General features: G+C 43.0%; 1 protein-coding gene across 1 annotated transcript in view; it reads left to right on the top strand.

Annotated features, from left to right (window-relative positions):
• The first annotated feature begins 3,300 nt into the window (after window positions 1-3,300).
• Window positions 3,301-18,303, top strand: part of LOC129866957 (transcription factor Maf-like) — a 62,147-nt gene continuing 47,144 nt past the window's right edge. Inside the window, exons 1-2 of the mRNA XM_055940016.1 lie at window positions 3,301-4,730; window positions 13,695-13,769. Coding sequence (XP_055795991.1) covers window positions 3,754-4,730; window positions 13,695-13,722 — 1,005 coding nt within the window. The 5' untranslated portion in view covers window positions 3,301-3,753 and the 3' untranslated portion in view covers window positions 13,723-13,769. The remainder of the gene's footprint in view (window positions 4,731-13,694; window positions 13,770-18,303) is intronic.

Raw genomic sequence — 18,303 nt, 5'->3', positions numbered from 1 at the left:
TTAGCAAACCCCTCACCCACACAATGCCATACACACTGTCTTGCATCTGCCAGTACAGTTGAAACTGGGATTTATCCATGAAAAGCACACTTCTCCAGCGTGCCAGTGGCCATTGAATGTGAACATTTGCTCACTGAATTCGGTTACGCCAAACTGTATTCAGGTCAAGACCCTGGTGAGGGTCTTGCATGCAGATGAGCTTCCCTGAGATGGTTTCTGACAGTTTGTGCAGAAACTCTTCGGTTGTGCAAACCCGCAGTTCCATCAGCTGTCTGGGTGGCTGGTCTCAGACGACCCCGCAGGTGAAGAAACCGGATGTGGAGGTCCTGGGCTGGCGTGGTTACACGTGGTCTGCGGTTGTGAGGCAGGTTCCCGGAGTGGCGCAGTGGTCTAAGGCACTGCATCCCAGTGCAAGAGGTGTCACTACAGTCCCTGGTTCGAATCCAGGCTGTATCACATCCGGCTGTGATTGAGAGTCCCGTAGTGCGACGCACAATTGGCCCAGCGTCGTCCAGGTTTGGCAAGGGTAGACCGTCATTGTAAATAAGAATTTGTTCTTAACTGACTTGCCTAGTTAAATACAGGTTGGACGTACTGCCAAATTCTCTAAAACGAGGTTGCTTGTGGTAGAGAAATTAACATTAAATGCCCTGGTGGACATTCCTGCAGTCAGCCAATTGCACGCTCCCTCAAAACTTTAGACATATGTTGCATTGAGTTCTGTGACAAAACTGCACATTTTAAAGTGTTCAAGTGTTCAAGCACAAGGTGCACCTATGTAATGATCATGCTGTTTAATCAGCTTCTTGATTTGTCCCCAGCACAAGGTGCACCTATGTAATGATCATGCTGTTTAATCAGCTTCTTGATATGCCACACCTGTCAGGTGGATGGATTATCTTGGCAAATTATAAATGCTCACTAACAGGAACATAAACAAATTTGTGGACAAAATTTGAGAGAAAAAAAGCTTTTTGTGCATATGCGAAATTTCTGGGATTTTTTATTTCAGCTCATGAAACATGGAACCAAAACTTTACATGTGTTTATATTTTTGTCCATGGTAGTAACCTATTTTTTGCTCCTGCTGAGATATGCTCCATCTAACGTTAGTTACTTACTTCATTCTTAGCTGGCTAAGTAATACTAGCCAGAGACCTTCAATGTTACTGCAATAGAAGTCTCTGCCAGCAGCTAGCCACCTGACTGACTGACATAGGCCTATCAATAAGCGACTATTTACCAGTTGTGCACAAATTCTCAGAGAGACAGTTTTTATTTTTTTAGGGGATGTCTGTAGACACGGCAGGAGTCACGGGACAGTTTTTAAATTGCCTTTTTCAGGCATTTCCCAAACACAGGCACGATTAGAACTGTCAGATCAAGAATATAAGTGTTCCTAAGCTTCAACACTGGGAGCAATATTTACAGTGGGGAGAACAAGTATTGGATACACTGCCGAACCCAATAGAAAATCTTTGGAGGGAGCTGAAAGTCCGTATTGCCCAGCGACAGCCCCGAAACCTGAAGGATCTGGAGAAGGTCTGTATGGAGGAGTGGGCCTAAATCACTGCTGCAGTGTGTGCAAACCTGGTCAAGAACTACAGGAAACGTATGATCTCTGTAATTGTGAACAAAGGTTTCTGTACCAAATATTAAGTTCTGCTTTTCTGATGTATCAAATACTTATGTCATGCAATAAAATGCAAATGAATTACTTAAAAATCATACAATGTGATTTTCTGGATTTTTGTTTTAGATTCCGTCTCTCACAGTTGAAGTGTACCTATGATAAAAATTACAGACCTCTACATGCTTTGTAAGTAGGAAAACCTGCAAAATTGGCAGTGTATCAAATACTTGTTCTCCCCACTGTACATGTTGAACCATAACTTTATTGTGTACCAGATATAATTTTGTGTTTTTAATTGGAAAAAATGACCGAGGTCCGGACCTCGGTGTCCTCATATCTATTTATGGCCCTGGTGGTAATATTTAATTCAGTATAGAAATGTGAAGGCGGCTTAACTTACCCTGTCCCATAGCTCAACTTACCCCATACCTGGGTAAGTTTTGCAAAGAGACCAGTTTTTTTGAACAAGCTATGTTTTCAAAAATAGTAATGTTTACATCAACTATTTCCAGAGATACACAACATCCTGAAATATATATAGATATCTTTGTTAGAAAGAATACTCGATTTCCCTTGACCGAGTGATACTGAATGTAAAAGTGACTTAATTTACCCCAATCTCCCCTAATATGTGTTATCGTCAAACAAAGTAATGATAAACAGAAACAGAGAACCCTTGCATCTTCAGAGGGGACCATATCACCCACCTGCCATTACTAATGTTCGTTACCTAGGCCTACTGTCTTATTCCAAAGGGTGGCGCTGTTGGGTTTGCTATCAGCCATTCACACAGCCGGACCCATGCTTTCACAACCCTATCGACAAAAACACAAGTGTACAGTACTTTAAATGACTTCCCTGACCAAGAACTGCTACCAGAGTATGAAAATCGCCAAAGACAATACGTAGGCTATCAGTAGAACATAGAACGCATAATTGAACATGTCCATAAGGCCAGAGCTGTATGAATAGCTCTGAATTATGTTTCATACACGCATAGGCTGAGAGAAGTGAGTGCATTGACTGGTAAATGTTCCAAGATTAAGCGATGTTTACGTTAATGTATCTACATCGTTCCACAATGAAAGATGTATTAGTTCTAAATAATTACACGCAACATAATATTCCTAGGGCCTACTAACTACCACCTAGCACTACCCTTCGAGATATTATAAGCAATTGGATATCTTATATTCGTTATAAAACCCCAATGTTTGAAAGGTATAGCCTATACCTCTTTGTTATGCTGAAAAAAATAGCCTACAGTTTGATTGATTAACGTCAATAGTGTCATAAACTTCTGGAAACCTGTAAACCTCTGTAAATTAACTGTCTTTTTTTATGTTGCTTATAGCCTATGTAGGTATTTATAGACAACTTTATTGAAAGAAACGGGATGAACCTGTTGAAAATCGTTATAACCAATAGGCTATGTATTGTAGTGTTTCTTTATTTTGTTTTTACTGTGTTTAAGTTCTAGTCCGGAGAGAGTTAACTGATAGGCTCGGTTCTTTCCCAAAATATTGGATCATCTAATATTATGCTAATTGTCCCTCAGAGCGAGATAGACCATTGGCTGTGAGTCCAATAGCATTTCATATTTGAGCCCTGACGTCAGGGCGCCTATAAAACTCAGCAATGCATTTAAACTCGTCTGCGGGGGTTGATCCCTTTAAAAAAAAATCTCTCTCCGTCAAGCCTGGCGTGGAGTTTTTTTTGTATTATTCTCTTCAAGGCACGAATTTGCCAGTGACACCTCACGTGAACCTCCTTCAATTTCGCGCACTAATCCTAAAAGAAGGCATGAAGTGTTAAATGTTAGAAACACACAGAACCGCGTGCAGACAAGGAGAGAGAGGGCGAAAAACGAGAGAGCGACGCACGCGCTGCTCTAGTGCGTCTGTGCAAACACTGCGTTAAAGAGAGAGAGAAAAAGATCCAATTTCAAAAACCAAAAACGTGCGCAGCACAATTAGGCTAGAAAACCCCTTGTTTTTCCAAATTTTTTAGAAAATAAAATAAATAAAGAAGTCAAGCTGGCTCAGTGCGTGTCACCGCAGCCCGCTTTGACAGGTGCTGCTCAACCCGTTTGGAGAACTGCTGTCAGCAGCAGCAAAAGGATGGCATCAGAACTGGCAATGAGCAACTCCGACCTGCCCACCAGTCCCCTGGCCATGGAATATGTTAATGACTTCGATCTGATGAAGTTTGAAGTGAAAAAGGAGCCGGTGGAGCCGGATCGCAGCATCAGCCAGTGCAGCCGTCTGATCACCGGGGGATCCTTGTCTTCCACCCCGATGAGCACGCCTTGCAGCTCGGTTCCCCCTTCCCCAAGCTTTTCGGCGCCCAGCCCGGGCTCCGGGAGCGAGCAGAAGGCTCACCTGGAGGATTTTTACTGGATGAGCGGCTACCAACAGCAGCTGAATCCCGAAGCGCTGGGCTTCAGCCCCGAAGACGCGGTAGAGGCGCTGATCAGCAGCAGCCACCAGCTCCAGTCCTTCGATGGCTATGCTAGAGGGCAGCAGTTTGCCGGGTCGGCCGGGGCAGGAGGCGGCATGGCCGGGGAGGAGATGGGCTCAGCAGCCGCTGTGGTATCGGCTGTTATCGCTGCAGCAGCAGCGCAGAACGGAGGTTCCCACCACCACCACCACCATCACCACCACGCCGGGGGACACCACCCCTCCACCGGGGTCCCGTCCAACGCTAGCTCGGCGGGCAGCCACCAACACATGGGACACCTGGACCTGGACGACCGGTTTTCGGACGACCAGCTGGTGACCATGTCAGTACGGGAGCTGAACCGACACCTCCGCGGGGTCAGCAAGGAGGAGGTGATCCGGCTGAAACAGAAAAGGAGGACCCTAAAGAACAGAGGCTATGCCCAGTCATGCCGCTACAAGCGGGTCCAGCAGAGACATGTTCTGGAGGGTGAGAAGACGCAGCTGGTCCAGCAGGTGGACCACCTCAAGGCGGAGATGTCGCGGCTGGCCAGGGAGAGGGACGCATACAAGGACAAGTACGAGAAGCTCATCACCAACGGCTTCAGAGAAAACGGATCCAGCAGTGACAACACCCCCTCATCCCCAGAGTTCTTCATGTGAGTTTCACAGTTTAGAAAATAGTCACTTTTTAAAAAAAATAGGAAAATAAACTGTTGTTAATTTTGTCTGGATCGTAAAGTTTCCGTGCGTAAAGGTGGGGATTGGCAAAGACACACATTTATATTTTTTTATTTTCTTTACACATTTTGTGGTGATATTTAATCAGAATGCGGTTAGGTAAATGTAAATTAGGTTTGTAATGTAAAGTGTTATAAACTGGCCTTATAGGGTTTGATCACTGGATTACATTGTTAGAAATAGCCTGTATAGATCTTATTCGTTGTGTTTTGCCGTCGTTATTTTGTATTTTAAAAAGGATAAAGAAAACATTTGTGTGCATTTTGTTTCGTGGGGCATCTCCCTCAAAAGTGACAAGTGATCCTTAATAATCTGTGCGTACAAAACTTGCTCAATCGGCCTAAATCTTAAATTTAAGCCTACAGTACATTTAGTCAAATTTAACTGAAATGTAACTCTTAAATATTTATTTTGTTTTAATGTCTTCTTTGTAGGCTATAATTTACCCCATTTTCATATAATCTATGTTTTTCATGTTTTGAGCATTCAAACAGTAGGCCTATGGCATAATATAGAGACGACGTTATATAGCCTAATCAACCATGCAGGTCATGTGCGGTATTTTGCTGTCCTTTCAGGAATACTTTTGTTACATTTTCTTTGATGACAACTGCATGTTATGTATTTATATGGACTCATCGCTTTTGGGGGGATTTGGGACCAAAAAGTGTGAGGGACTTCATCCTCCATCAGTCTCCTCAACCCTCAACTCACCTCTCATCCCCTCCTCACCTCTCGCCGTCCCTTCTGACATTGAGCCTCATTCTCTACACACAAAGCCGCTGACGCATTACCTTTCACTTGTCAGGCTCGGATTATGCCTGGAGAAAGACAGACAGGACATTTGGAATTCTATCTTCTCTTGAACGGAGTGCGGTGTGTTACACGGTCGTGCATATAGCGGTGTGTAGCCCACGATTCATCTGATGCCATTTTGTACCCTACTTCTGAATTCCTGTGGATTCCTTTATAATTTAAAAAGGCATTTTAATTCAGTCAATATTCAGTCAATGTGGTTTTTGTTACGCAACAGGTTGCTTTTTATGTTTGAATATTGTAAGATTATTTTGATTAAATGTAGGCATACTTTTGTATAATTTTTGTCCAAATGCACAACATTTTTTTCCTTCTTCTTTTCTTGTCTTTGATACAAGTATCGAAGAAGGAAATTACTTAAAGGACAAATCAGATATAGGCTTATATGCATATATATATGCAAGCTTCAGTCTGTCTTTATCAAAAGTGTTATGATGAATCACCATTAAGAGGTGGGGAAATCTCTTCATCTGAAAATGTGTCATTCTCTGAGAAAGGAAGGAATTGCTGGACTGTATTCCACGCATGTTACCCGAAACCCCGTGGGTCTAAACCGATCGGAAAACTGTTGACTGCTGGGAATTGTTGGAAATATTTAGGTGATATTCAATAACTTTAATGTTGCTATATAAAATGTAATCATGGTGAACTATGGAAATATTCTTAAAAGATGTCATGGTGTCGAAGGAAATGACTTAAACGTTGTTTGGACACCACAGTGTTCAAACTGGAATAACCAAATTCCCACCATTCATCAATAAATGTTTATGAATGGAAACTTAATCTTTCATTAATGTTCATTTTTATTAATGCATGTTTAAATTATTGTTATGCTGACTTTATCACCGGTTTTACTTGCCTAATAGGCTACACTTGTGGATAAGGCCAAATTAGTCCTAATTCTTGGTAAAAATTAAGTTCATAAAAGCATTCGGGAATTGCCTATAGGCCTATAATTTCTGTGTTTTAGTATTATACCTTTCGTGTAAGCTCAATACACCTTTTTCCTCCTGCTGTGCTGTAGGCTATAGACAAATCTTAGGAGGACAATATAGACCTAAAGCAACAACAAAAAAATGTTTATTGCTTATAAAAGCATACAGTAACTTTATGTTGTGTTGAAGACGCTGTAATAACGTGTCGTATTTAGCTCTTCCGCTGTGTTGTACAGAAATAAGATTTATTTCACCTGTTGCTTAATTGCTTATTAAAGAGAATTACAACAGTCTAAACTAAATATTCCAGTTTATTTAGACATTAGGCCTAGGCTACATATGCGGATTGTTTTATGCACATCACGCGGGGCACAGGTCCCCAGTCCCATTTTGTTCATAATTAATATAAGAGCAAACGTTTGCTCTTTGCTCCGTAGCAGTCGAAAAACTCGACCCTGAACCCTTTAACTCAAAAGTTAAATTCTAAATATGGCATGGAGATATAGCCTAGTATTTAGTTCAATAAAAACGGTCCCTATATTTACCTAAGGTCAATTGAAAGGGAATTAGGCTACTTGATGCGCAGAGGGTAGCCTGGAACGAAGTTCAACATGTGATATTTTTCCCCGAAATAATTTTTAACGAATAGGCTACACATCGCTCACGGTTTGCTTATGGTGGAACATAGGCTATTAGTCCAGTGGAAAAAAAATGAACATGTTTGGAGTCGGAAGATTTTTAATGCAGGGAGAGTCAGATCGTGAACCTCTAAATGGTTGTTCCATTTCATTATCATTCTTGTCAAATTTCTTCGTTCGATTTTGAAATTGGAAAAAGGCTAATCAAATGAGTAGACGAAAGAAATACATATTTCGTTATGACTTTGACAATGTTACAACTACGCGCGACAGTTTTTTAAATGGAAGAATCCAGCATGTGGTGCATGTCTTTGTGTGCTGTGTCTGTTTTGTCCCTTTTTACCCACAATGCTTGATTCTTTTTACTATCCCATTCTTCTGCATAATAATAGATAATAACATTATCTTCTTACTAATGTTGTTAAATTCTGGTTTGCATAATCATATGTACAGTGCTGACTGGTATGAAGGCTAGGTTATAGCAGAACGCGCGAGCCTTAAAAGGAAGGCAAGGCTATGCATTCCTCAGAAGCATACCTAGTACCTATGGGGACATTGAATGATTTTGTTATTGGCTATCACTTTTTATTTCATCATTACTTCTTAATCTGTAGACATTCTAGTTTGGAAAGAGTGAGAGGCATAGATGGAATGCATTTCCACATGAGATCACCTGCTGCACCTGCTTTTTGGGCTGTGCTCGTTTGCCTGTGTGCGTGCGAGGTTGTGTGTGTGCGTGCGAGGTTGTGTGTGTGCGTGTGAGGTTGCGTGTGAGGGTGCTAAAGAGAGTGAGCTTTTTTTAAAGCATGCATGAGTTTGAAACACTTTGGAATAGATTTTCAAAAAGCAAATTCATTCTATTTAAGCAGATAACAGTTAACTGATGGTTTCCCTTTACATCCTGGGTTAGCAGCATGGCTGAGATAAGTGTGTGTGCGTGTGTGTGGAATTCAGAACAATCAAACTGATACTGCATCGTAGCTCACTGTCTCTGTCTGTTTGTCCTCAAACTTTGATACCTCCCCCATCTCTCTCTAGTTTTGATACCTCTGCAACTTTAAGGGAAGATGGCCGTAGTCTGTTCCCCACCCCCAGGTGCTGCTCATACACAGAGCACAGAGAGGTGCAGGCTGGGATATCATGGTCCTCCCCCGGCCGGAACGGACTATTTCCCCTTTGACTGAGAGAGAGGGAGAGGGAGAGGGAGAGGGAGAGGGAGAGGGAGAGGGAGAGGGAGAGTGAGGGAGAGGGAGAGGGAGAGGGAGAGGGAGAGGGAGTGAGAGAGTGAGAGAGTGAGAGAGAGGGAAAGACAGAGGGAGAGAGGCCTTTTGCTTCTTTAAGATGATAAACGATGGGAGAAGCGTCCAGGCAGAGGGGAGAGGGCCTTTTAGTGGTCCCGTGCCATTAATTTATAGCCCTGCCTTCTGATTAAGTCAATACAGTGTGCTATTTAATTACTTTTGTGTTCTAACCTGGAACTGGAGACACCATACGTATTTCATGGCACCTCTTTACTCCTACAAGCAGATAGAATTAGTGGGGTTTGCTGTGTGAGTGGAGCTCTGGCTCGGGCACAAGGTACAGGAAATTAGCGTGAGTCTATATACCTTACTTGTGTTAATAATCATATGAAATCATACATTCAAACATTTGGTGTGGAATGCCAGTGTGATGCTTTTTTCAGTAGAACTACGTTAATCATGAACAAGTTTTCATCCTATTTTGGTGAACTTCATATTTTAAGCCATATTTATTTTTCTACATTTCTACACATTACGGTGTTCTTACTCATTACATTTCTGTAATTTGGCCATGGGAATAGGGCAGGTTGTGTATTGGTGCAAACTTGGCGCTAAGCCCCTATTGCAGAGTCTGTTTTGTTTGTCCACTGAAGTCAGTGTGTATATTTCTGTGTGTGTGTGTGTGTGTGTGTGTGTGTGTGTGTGTGTGTGTGTGTGTGTGTGTGTGTGTGTGTGTGTGTGTGTGTGTGTGTGTGTGTGTGTGTGTGTGTGTGTGTGTGTGTGTGTGTGTGTGTGTGTGTCTTTGCTGCTTGTGTGTGCGTGGGAGCCAGAACCAGTATGAGGTAGGATGCTGTGTTACCAGATCACTTCCTGTGTAAGAGCAGCCAAGGCAGAACAGAACAGAGAGGACACAACATGGTCTTTACACCTGTGTTACCGGATGACTTCCTGTGTACGAGCAGCCGGGGCAGAACAGGACAGAGAGGACACTAGTACCTCTTTACACCTCAGCATCACAACAGATGTACCACACACACACACACACACACACACACACACACACACACACACACACACACACACACACACACACACACACACACACACACACACACACACACACACACACACACACACACACACACACACACACACACACACACACACACACACACACACACACAAATATTATATTAGGATTAATTGAATCAGCATGAAGTGTAATTCCATTCTCTGTCCCAGCATATTGACTGGTGTGCTGTGATCATTTCTACTATGTCCAATGATCAGGTTATTACAGATAATGCAGTTGTCTCCTGCCACAATATTGGACTTTCTCTCTGAGGTCAACAATGGGAAATCACTTTGAAATACATTCTTATTGACATTTCAATCAACATGATGTACTTCACTTTAATGCCTTTATTAATGGCACAATGGCTCTGTGTGCATTGTGTGTTTCAAGTTGTATTAGTCGAATGAGCTGTCGTATGCACTGGATACACATGGTACACACCATCCAACGAAAGTGCAACAACAATAGGAGATAAGAAAATATGAGAATATGAACATAAAGTACATGGCTCAGTAGAATAGAATACACATTTTAGCATCAGTATGATACAGGAAGTGTGTGTGTGTGTTCTTGTGTGCACGTGCGTGTGTGTGTGACTAAGTGGATGTGCTAGGAAGTCAATGTCCAGCATTGCGTCTTTTATTTGACCTTGCGGTGAGAGAGAGTCTATCAAAGCATCCATTCCTCCAATCTGTCTGTCTATTGAGTGTTCAGTGTAGACAATCTATATGAGCAGATTACTTTCTCCCTGTATTATAATGCATTTAATTCAATATATGCATTGTTAGGAAGAAATCTGAGATCATCCAAATGCCCTCAATTCCTCTGCTTGCATATTATATCCTCCAAGAACGATCTTTTGGTATTTGTCTCATTAGTACATTGTTGACATAGTCCCAAAATGTTTTGCTTGTCAGCAATCTATTTTTCAAGAAATGTAACTTTCAAAATACAGAAATCATCCCCGTATGATGCATTTTTCATCATATGATGCTGCGTTTTACGTCATATGATGCAAAATGCATCCTACGGGGATGATTTCTGTATTTTGGGACTATGTCAACATTGGACTAATGAAACAAATGCCAACATATAGTTTTTGGGTGGAGTTTTCCTTTAAGAAACTCAGCAACAGAGCAAAGGTTGTAACCACCTACTCACTTAGTCAAATGTTTCTGTAGTTGTTTCTGAATGCATTATGAAAGCTGCTTTTGTTTAAACCAATTATGCTATTATTAGTATTCATTAATAGGAACCCCCCCCACACACACACACACAAACACACACACCCAGACTTGCCCTTACAACGGCACCACAAAGGGTTAAACACATAGTATTCACATTCAAAAGAGGAAACAATTTCAATCTCTTCCACTCACTCCCCATCTGCATCTCTCTGTGCGTTGCGATAAACATTTACATTTAAAGTGATTTAAATCAACCGCGTTTATGTACCTCTGTACTGCGTCCATCACTCTGCCCTAGGAATGCAGGAGTCTCTCTCTCTCTCTCTCTCTCTCTCTCTCTCTCTCTCTCTCTCTCTCTCTCTCTCTCTCTCTCTCTCTCTCTCTCTCTCTCTCTCTCTCTCTCTCTCTCTCTCTCTCTCTCTCTCTCTCTCTCTCTCTCCGACGGCTGAGTTATGTGTCATTTATTTGAAAAGCTAATAATTTAGCATTTCCCCCCTCCTGTCGCGGTGTGGGCTGCAGGGTGAGGAAGCTGTATATTTATACAGGGTCGTATTGCCTTCTCTCTGCCGACTGGCTTGGTGAGACTGAGCTCCTGGATAGCCACAGATATGTTTGGATGTTTGTGAATGTTTGATACTGTCGGGTTGTATAACATCTGTCTAAACCCAAATCACCCATACATGTGATACATACACATTTGTTGTAAAATATGAATTTACAATATAATTTAGAAATATGTGCTCTACAATCCATCTCATGCAGTACTGTACACTCTTAGAAAAAAGGGTTCTAAAGCTGTCCACGTAGGAGAACCCTTTTTGGTTCCAGAGAGAACCCGTTTTGGTTTCAGGTAGAACCCTATGTGGAAATGGTTCTACATGGAACCGAAAAGGGTTTTACCTGGAACCAAAACTAGTTCTTCAAAGGGTTCTCCTATGGGAACAGCCGGATTACTCTTTAGGTTCTAGATAGCACTTTTTTTCTAAGAGTGTACTGTGCTCATCCTTTCACTCACATTTGAATCTGTTGGAGAACCCCTCCTGATCAGAATATATAACTAAAGGGCAATAGATGAATGCTAATTATGATAGAGTTCTAATTTAGCAGCACAGTCTTCTGAAACACAGATAAACATTCCTTCAGAGTGTTGAGTTGCAGGTCAGAGAGTCTGCTCTGTGTGTGTGTGTGTGTGTGTGTGTGTGTGTGTGTGTGTGTGTGTGTGTGTGTGTGTGTGTGTGTGTGTGTGTGTGTGTGTGTGTGTGTGTGTGTGTGTGTGTGTGTGTGTGTGTGTGTGTGTGTGTGTGTGTGTGTGTGTGTGTGTGTGTGTGTGTGTGGAGTAGAGTTGGAGCTGAGCCCGACCCCTGTGTGTTTTACCTGCAGCTCATTGAAGCTGTGAGGTGATTTACCCTTCTACTGCAGTCAGACACTGATTTAAATCAACCGCGTTTATGTACCTCTCTGCCCCAGGAATGCAGGAGTCAGTCTCTCTCTCTCTCTTCTCTCTCCTTATCTCCTCTCTCCTCTCTCCCTCTTCCTCTGTCCTCTCTCCCTCTTCCCCCCTCTCTCTCTCTCCTCTCATCTCCTCTTCTCTCTCTCTGTCTGTCTGTCTGTCTCTCTCAATTCAATTCAATATGCTTTATTGGCATGACGTAACAATGTACATTTTGCCAAAGCTTACTTTGGATATTTACTATATTTAATATGAAAATAATAAGAATTAAAATTGTCAACGGGACAACAGTAACAACAATAACCAAGGGTCAGAATAACCATACATTGAACAATAACAATAGTGGAGGACATGTGCAGGTTGGTTGGTCTGTCAGACACTGTCCCTCAACTTATGGCAGGCAGCAATGTAGTGTGCTGCCAACCTACAGCTCTCTGCATTCTCCCCCAACAGGACGGGTAGCCTACTCTCATCAGAGAGGTCTTTGAAACCTTGAATAAGGGTTTCAAATTTGGGGAAATGACACTTTCTAATTGTTTTATATTTTTCACATTTTGTCAGGAAATGCAGCTCCGTCTCAGGTTCTGCTGTTGTGCAGTGGCTCCGTCTCTCTCTCTCTCTCTTTTCTCTCTCTCTCTTTTCTCTCTCTTTTCTCTCTCTCTCTCGCTCTCTCTCTCGCTCTCTCTCTCTCTCACTCACCAGTCTAACAGACATTGATCTCCAGCCAGACAAGGTGACCCAAAGTGTTGTTCAGCTCTTCCGCTGTCTCTCTCCTCCTCTCTCTTTTATCTGTACATGGGAAAGACCCTGACCTCACACACTGGTGCCATGTCCTAGCATTCTCTCTGTGTCCCACACTGATGGGTGTGCATGCACCTGTTTGTACGTGTGTTGCTTTCAATTATATCTACCTTCTTATTTATCTGCACAATGTCTGCAAATGAATATCAATTTCTACAGCTCCTGGTCAACTTCCCACTCAGTAGCACACATTAGCAGTGCACATAACAGGACTCAGTAGGCTACTGCACCTTCAATCTCTACAGCAAGTGGTGAAGGGTGTGTGTCATTACCGTCCTGCTTTCTCTCAAAGTGGTGTGTGGTAGTGGTAACTCCTGGCTAAGCAGGACATGGTCCATATGGTCTCAGTGTTAATGACATTACTAGAAAAATGAATGGCTGTCATTGTTGCTTAAATATGTATAAAGAGGCTTTAATGTGCTCTTTCTCTTTCTCTCTCATTCGCCTCCATCCACGCTACACTCTTAGAAAAAAAGGGTTCCAAAAGGGTTCTTCGGCTGTCCCCATAGGGGAACCCTTTTGGTTTCAGGTAGAACCCTCTGTGAAAAGGGTTCTTCCTAGAACCAAAAAGGGTTCTTTTAAAGGGTTATTTTATGGGGACAGATTAATAACCCTTTTAGGTTCTGGACAGCACCTTTTTTTCTAAGATTGTACAGACGCTTAGCGTATGTTTTAGTGAAACTATTTTCTGCCTTTTTTACTATGTTTTAATCCTTGCTTTTATTATCTCTATCCTTAGGACGTCGAGAAAGTTCCTCCATCTGTGATAGTGACCCCTGAACCCTGCCCCCTGACCATTGACCTGGAGTCTGAGGTAACATCCGCCATCTTGTCCCTTCTCCTCCTCAGCTCACTGATCACCTGGTTCATAACACACACATTACTGTTTTAAGCTAGCTATAATATTGCTTTAAAACAATTCTGGAAAAGATGAAAAGTGTACACATTCAAAACAAAATCTGTATTGTATTTAATATAATAGTTATTCATATAATTGTATATTATTGTTAGATTATTATTGTTATTTCTAATATTTATTAAACAAATATTTAGCATTTTATGAAGCACAATTGTACAATTATACTGAAGGATATACATGTTAATAGTATTTACAATTTTGATTATCATCTTTGAATGGGTCTTTAAAAAATATTTATCAAATAACTGTCAGTGTCTCTTATAAAATGGGTTCACTATTTTACAAAATAATTTTGCACATTTCAATAGGAGTTGACTTTGCTGATTTAATTTGAGAAATGTTATAATAATTGTTCACAATCTTCAGAGTGATAAAAACACACTTCCTTACCTCAGAACCTTTTCTGTGTTGATTTTGTTTAGATTTTGGATGATATTACCACAGGATGTAACCCTCTGAATGTGTCTCTATTCAGTGAGACAGTCCAGACAATAGGTTGGCCTCTGTTTTCTATACCTCTGGTGAAGCTGTGTGTTGATAGTCTGAGATTTCTGGTCGTGAAGGCAGGCAGCGGTAGCTGTACAGGCTCCATACAGATTCCAGTTAAGTGCTAATGATTTTAATGGTCGGCGCGACCAGAGGACAGACAGGCAACTCAGGAGGACGCCTTTCTTGTTGGGACTTATTTCACCTTCTATATCAGGGATCATCATCTGGCGGCTCGCATCAATTTGCAGTGTACAAATGATTTAGAAGTATGTTCCGGCCCCCCGACCATCCACTCAAGAAAATATCTGCTCGTGGCTGAATCTAGTTGATGTTCCCTGCTCTATATGTTGTGATAATCACAATACAAATCTCCCAACAAAGTCCTCAGTTTTCACTATGCAGAAATCTGAGGACAGTGACTGTACAGAAGGTATCTTTTGAGGAATGTTACAGCATATGTTTGACAGGCTCATGTCTCTGTGGCCTGTGTCTGTGACGGAATGCAATTCTCTGTCTGGTGTCCGACAGCACAGGCTGATTGACAGGTGAGGTGTTACATGCCCTCTCTGCTCCCTAGTGGTCATTGGATAGGGTCACAACCTTTCATCTCTCAGCTGACCCTTGACCCTGGGACTCTGTCTCCTGTCTCCATGGGGACAGACTTCACTTCTCACACTGACAGACAGAGGGACGGGTGGGAGTATGGGAGGAGATTGAGGGAGAGAGAGAGGGATGGAGGGACCTCTCAATCGGGGCAGACAGACAGCCAGGCAGTGAAGGATGGCATGCAGAAGGAGGAAGGGAGAGGAGGAGGGAAGAAAAAGAGTTAGGGATGGAGGGATCTGGCAGTGGGTGCAGCCAGACAGGCAGGCAGACAGGGAGAGCGCAGGCAGTGACCTTACTGTTGTCCCAGTAGGATCGAAGGGCTTATTTAAAGGCCTGGTCAATGTGGAGTATCACCCTCACATATCACTGTGTCTGAGATAACAGCCTCACAGCCTGACGACTCATCACCACTGTAATACAACGCTCACATACACACTCAGACACAGTGTGTGTGTCCATAACTCTCCGAAAAGCCCCGGAAATTTTGAACAAAGACAGCATCAATATCAGCGTCACAGTTGCTCTGTGTGTTTGTTAAGTATATGCCCTCAGGAATCGTGTGGCAGTGACAGGGTTAACGCCGATCAGTGCAATATAAGACAGCGGTGTGTGTGTGTGTGTGGCTGCGACATTAGGACACCTGCATACTTCAGCATTTTCTGCCTGTCAGGAGTTCTGAGGTCACTGGTTGGGGGAGAGGGGAGGTGGGGATTGGAGGAAGGCGGAGAAGAGGGAGGGGGAGGGAGAGAGGGGGGGTTTCAGAAGCAGGCTCAAGCTATAGAGCACGTTACAGGGTGTGAGTGTGTGTGCGTGCGTGCGTGTGTGTGTGTGGTGCCTCCCAGGCTGCCAGCAGGCAGGTTAGGTTGTTATGGAAGGACATAGACACAGCAACATCATGATGTGTGTATGTGGGGAGGTACTGAGGTACTGTTTTTCTTCATTAATACAGTATTTGTCTTTGTCTCCTTGTACAGAAAATTCCTTGCACATATATATATATACACATAATGTCTCAGAGCACCCCTCTTCTCCTTTCAAATTATGTTAATGTCCAATGCTGCATGTCTCTCCTCCCATGTTTCTAGTTGTGTGAGTACAGAGCCCAAATTTAGTCTGTTTTATTCAGATGTATTTTAATGAGTCTTTGGTGGAGACTTGGGCAGAGTGTGTGGGGCACGTGTGTTGTGAGAGGGAAGGGGGGGGCAGGCAGAGACACTGTCCTCAGGTAGGGAATGTCTGTTCACAGCATGATTGAGAGAGATGCAGTGATTAGTTGTGAGTTAGTTCAGGGGAAATACATTACACTATCATAGTTCTTAGCCTTAGGGTCTTCCTGTAGCCCACAGCGTTCCCTCATCTCCTCCCTCTCTCCTCTTTTCTTCTATGTTCATCCTCTCCACACACACACACACACACACACACACACACACACACACACACACACACACACACACACACACACACACACACACACACACACACACACACACACACACACACACACACACACACACACACACACACACACATTTCTCCTTCCTCTTGTCTTCCCTCTCCTCTCCTCTCTTCCCTGCAGTGTCTCCCTAGCACCAGCTCGTTAGCTTTGCACCCCGTGTCTAATTAAACTCCAGCAGCCCTTGTGTTAGCGCTGATGCTATAGAGTTGTTAACATGGCACAATACCAACACTCCTCAGGATATATCTCAATACACAGTCCTACAGGAAGAATCCATCTAGCTGCAATACACACCCTGGCCCCGATGCTAATGTTTATTAAAAACCCAACTAGCTACCATTTGAACAGCCACACAATGCAGCACTCTACATCTAAATAGAGATTTGCCTCAGCATAATTGAGCATGGATCCCTGTACTGGGACGTCCTAGCTGTACTGGATATGTGCTTGCGCGTGTGCAAATTCCTGCACGGACTAAATCTTTCACCTTGGCATATAGTGCATCCATAACATTGTGTGTTTATGTGTGTGACTCCTGTCCCTCCTTATATAAATGTACCTACTAGTCCCAGTGCATCCATAACCAGATGCAGCCGTCCATCCCCTCTCTCTAACACCCTTTTATTTCCCTCTCGCAGGGCACACACACACACACACACACACACACACACACACACACACACACACACACACACACACACACACACACACACACACACACACACACACACACACACACACACACACACACACACACACACACACACACACACACACACACTGGGAACATATTGCCTAGGCCTGGCTGGAACAGGAAGCTTCTCCTGCTTGTTATCTTGATAAATAACCAGGCTGCAGGGAAACTGCTGAATTCTAGCTTTCTCCCTCTATATCCTCAGGATGACATTCATTTGAAGTGTTGCGAGGGAACTAACTAACACAGAGATAAATAAGGAGATGCCAGTGCTAAACACACTCTGCTGTTCCCATATATAAACTGAGTGTACAAAACGTTAGGAACACCTTCCAAATATTGAGTTGCACCCCCTTTTGCCCTCAGAACAGCCTCAATTCATCGGGGCATGAACTCTACAAGGTACTGAAAGCGTTCCACAGGGATGCTGGCCCATGTTGACTCCAATGCTTCCCACAGTTGTGTCAAGTTGACTGGTTGTCCTTTGGGTGGTGGACCATTCTTGATACACACAGGAAACTGTTGAGCGTGAAAAACTAAGCAGCGTTGCAATTCTTGACACATTCAAAAGTGGCATGGTGCGTATATCCAAGGAAGCACATATGCCTCAATGCAGTCATATCTGTGGCTAATTGGGGGCGTGACTTTCAGTTAGTTATTTTTGGCCACCCATTCCACAGTCTGTCTCTCTTCCTAAGCCCCCCCCCCCCCCCCCCCCCCCCCCCCCGCGCATCCTGCTATAAGACACCCCATTATTTTAACAATGTATGGTGTGGTGCATAAAAAGGTCACTCCCTGATATCTAGCTCCATGTAACAACAAGATGTATGGACTAAACCCTGCAGACTCTTCTGTCACAGTCTCAATGTTTTACAGTGAGGTAGAAAGAGGGATTCATATACCCACTGGAGTTGGTACATCACACTGTGTGTTAAAGCTTCCAGACTAGCAAAAAGGCTTTGACAAGTTCTGGGTTAACAGTACTGTTGTCATCTGTTTGTGTGTGTTTGGTTCCCCTATAAAGCAGTGTTTAAATTGTCCTGCTGTATTTATCACATGCTGTCATGACATGGTCATGTGATCACATGAACCACTGCCAGCAATTAAGCCCTATAAATCACTCATTCACAGAAAGAGGTAGAACATAGGAGAGACAGAGAGAGAGAAAGAGAGAAAGAGGGAGG

The sequence above is a fragment of the Salvelinus fontinalis genome, chromosome 12, assembly GCF_029448725.1.
Source record: "Salvelinus fontinalis isolate EN_2023a chromosome 12, ASM2944872v1, whole genome shotgun sequence".
Taxonomy (NCBI): Eukaryota; Metazoa; Chordata; class Actinopteri; order Salmoniformes; family Salmonidae; genus Salvelinus; species Salvelinus fontinalis.
This window is presented reverse-complemented; position numbering and strand designations above follow the sequence as displayed.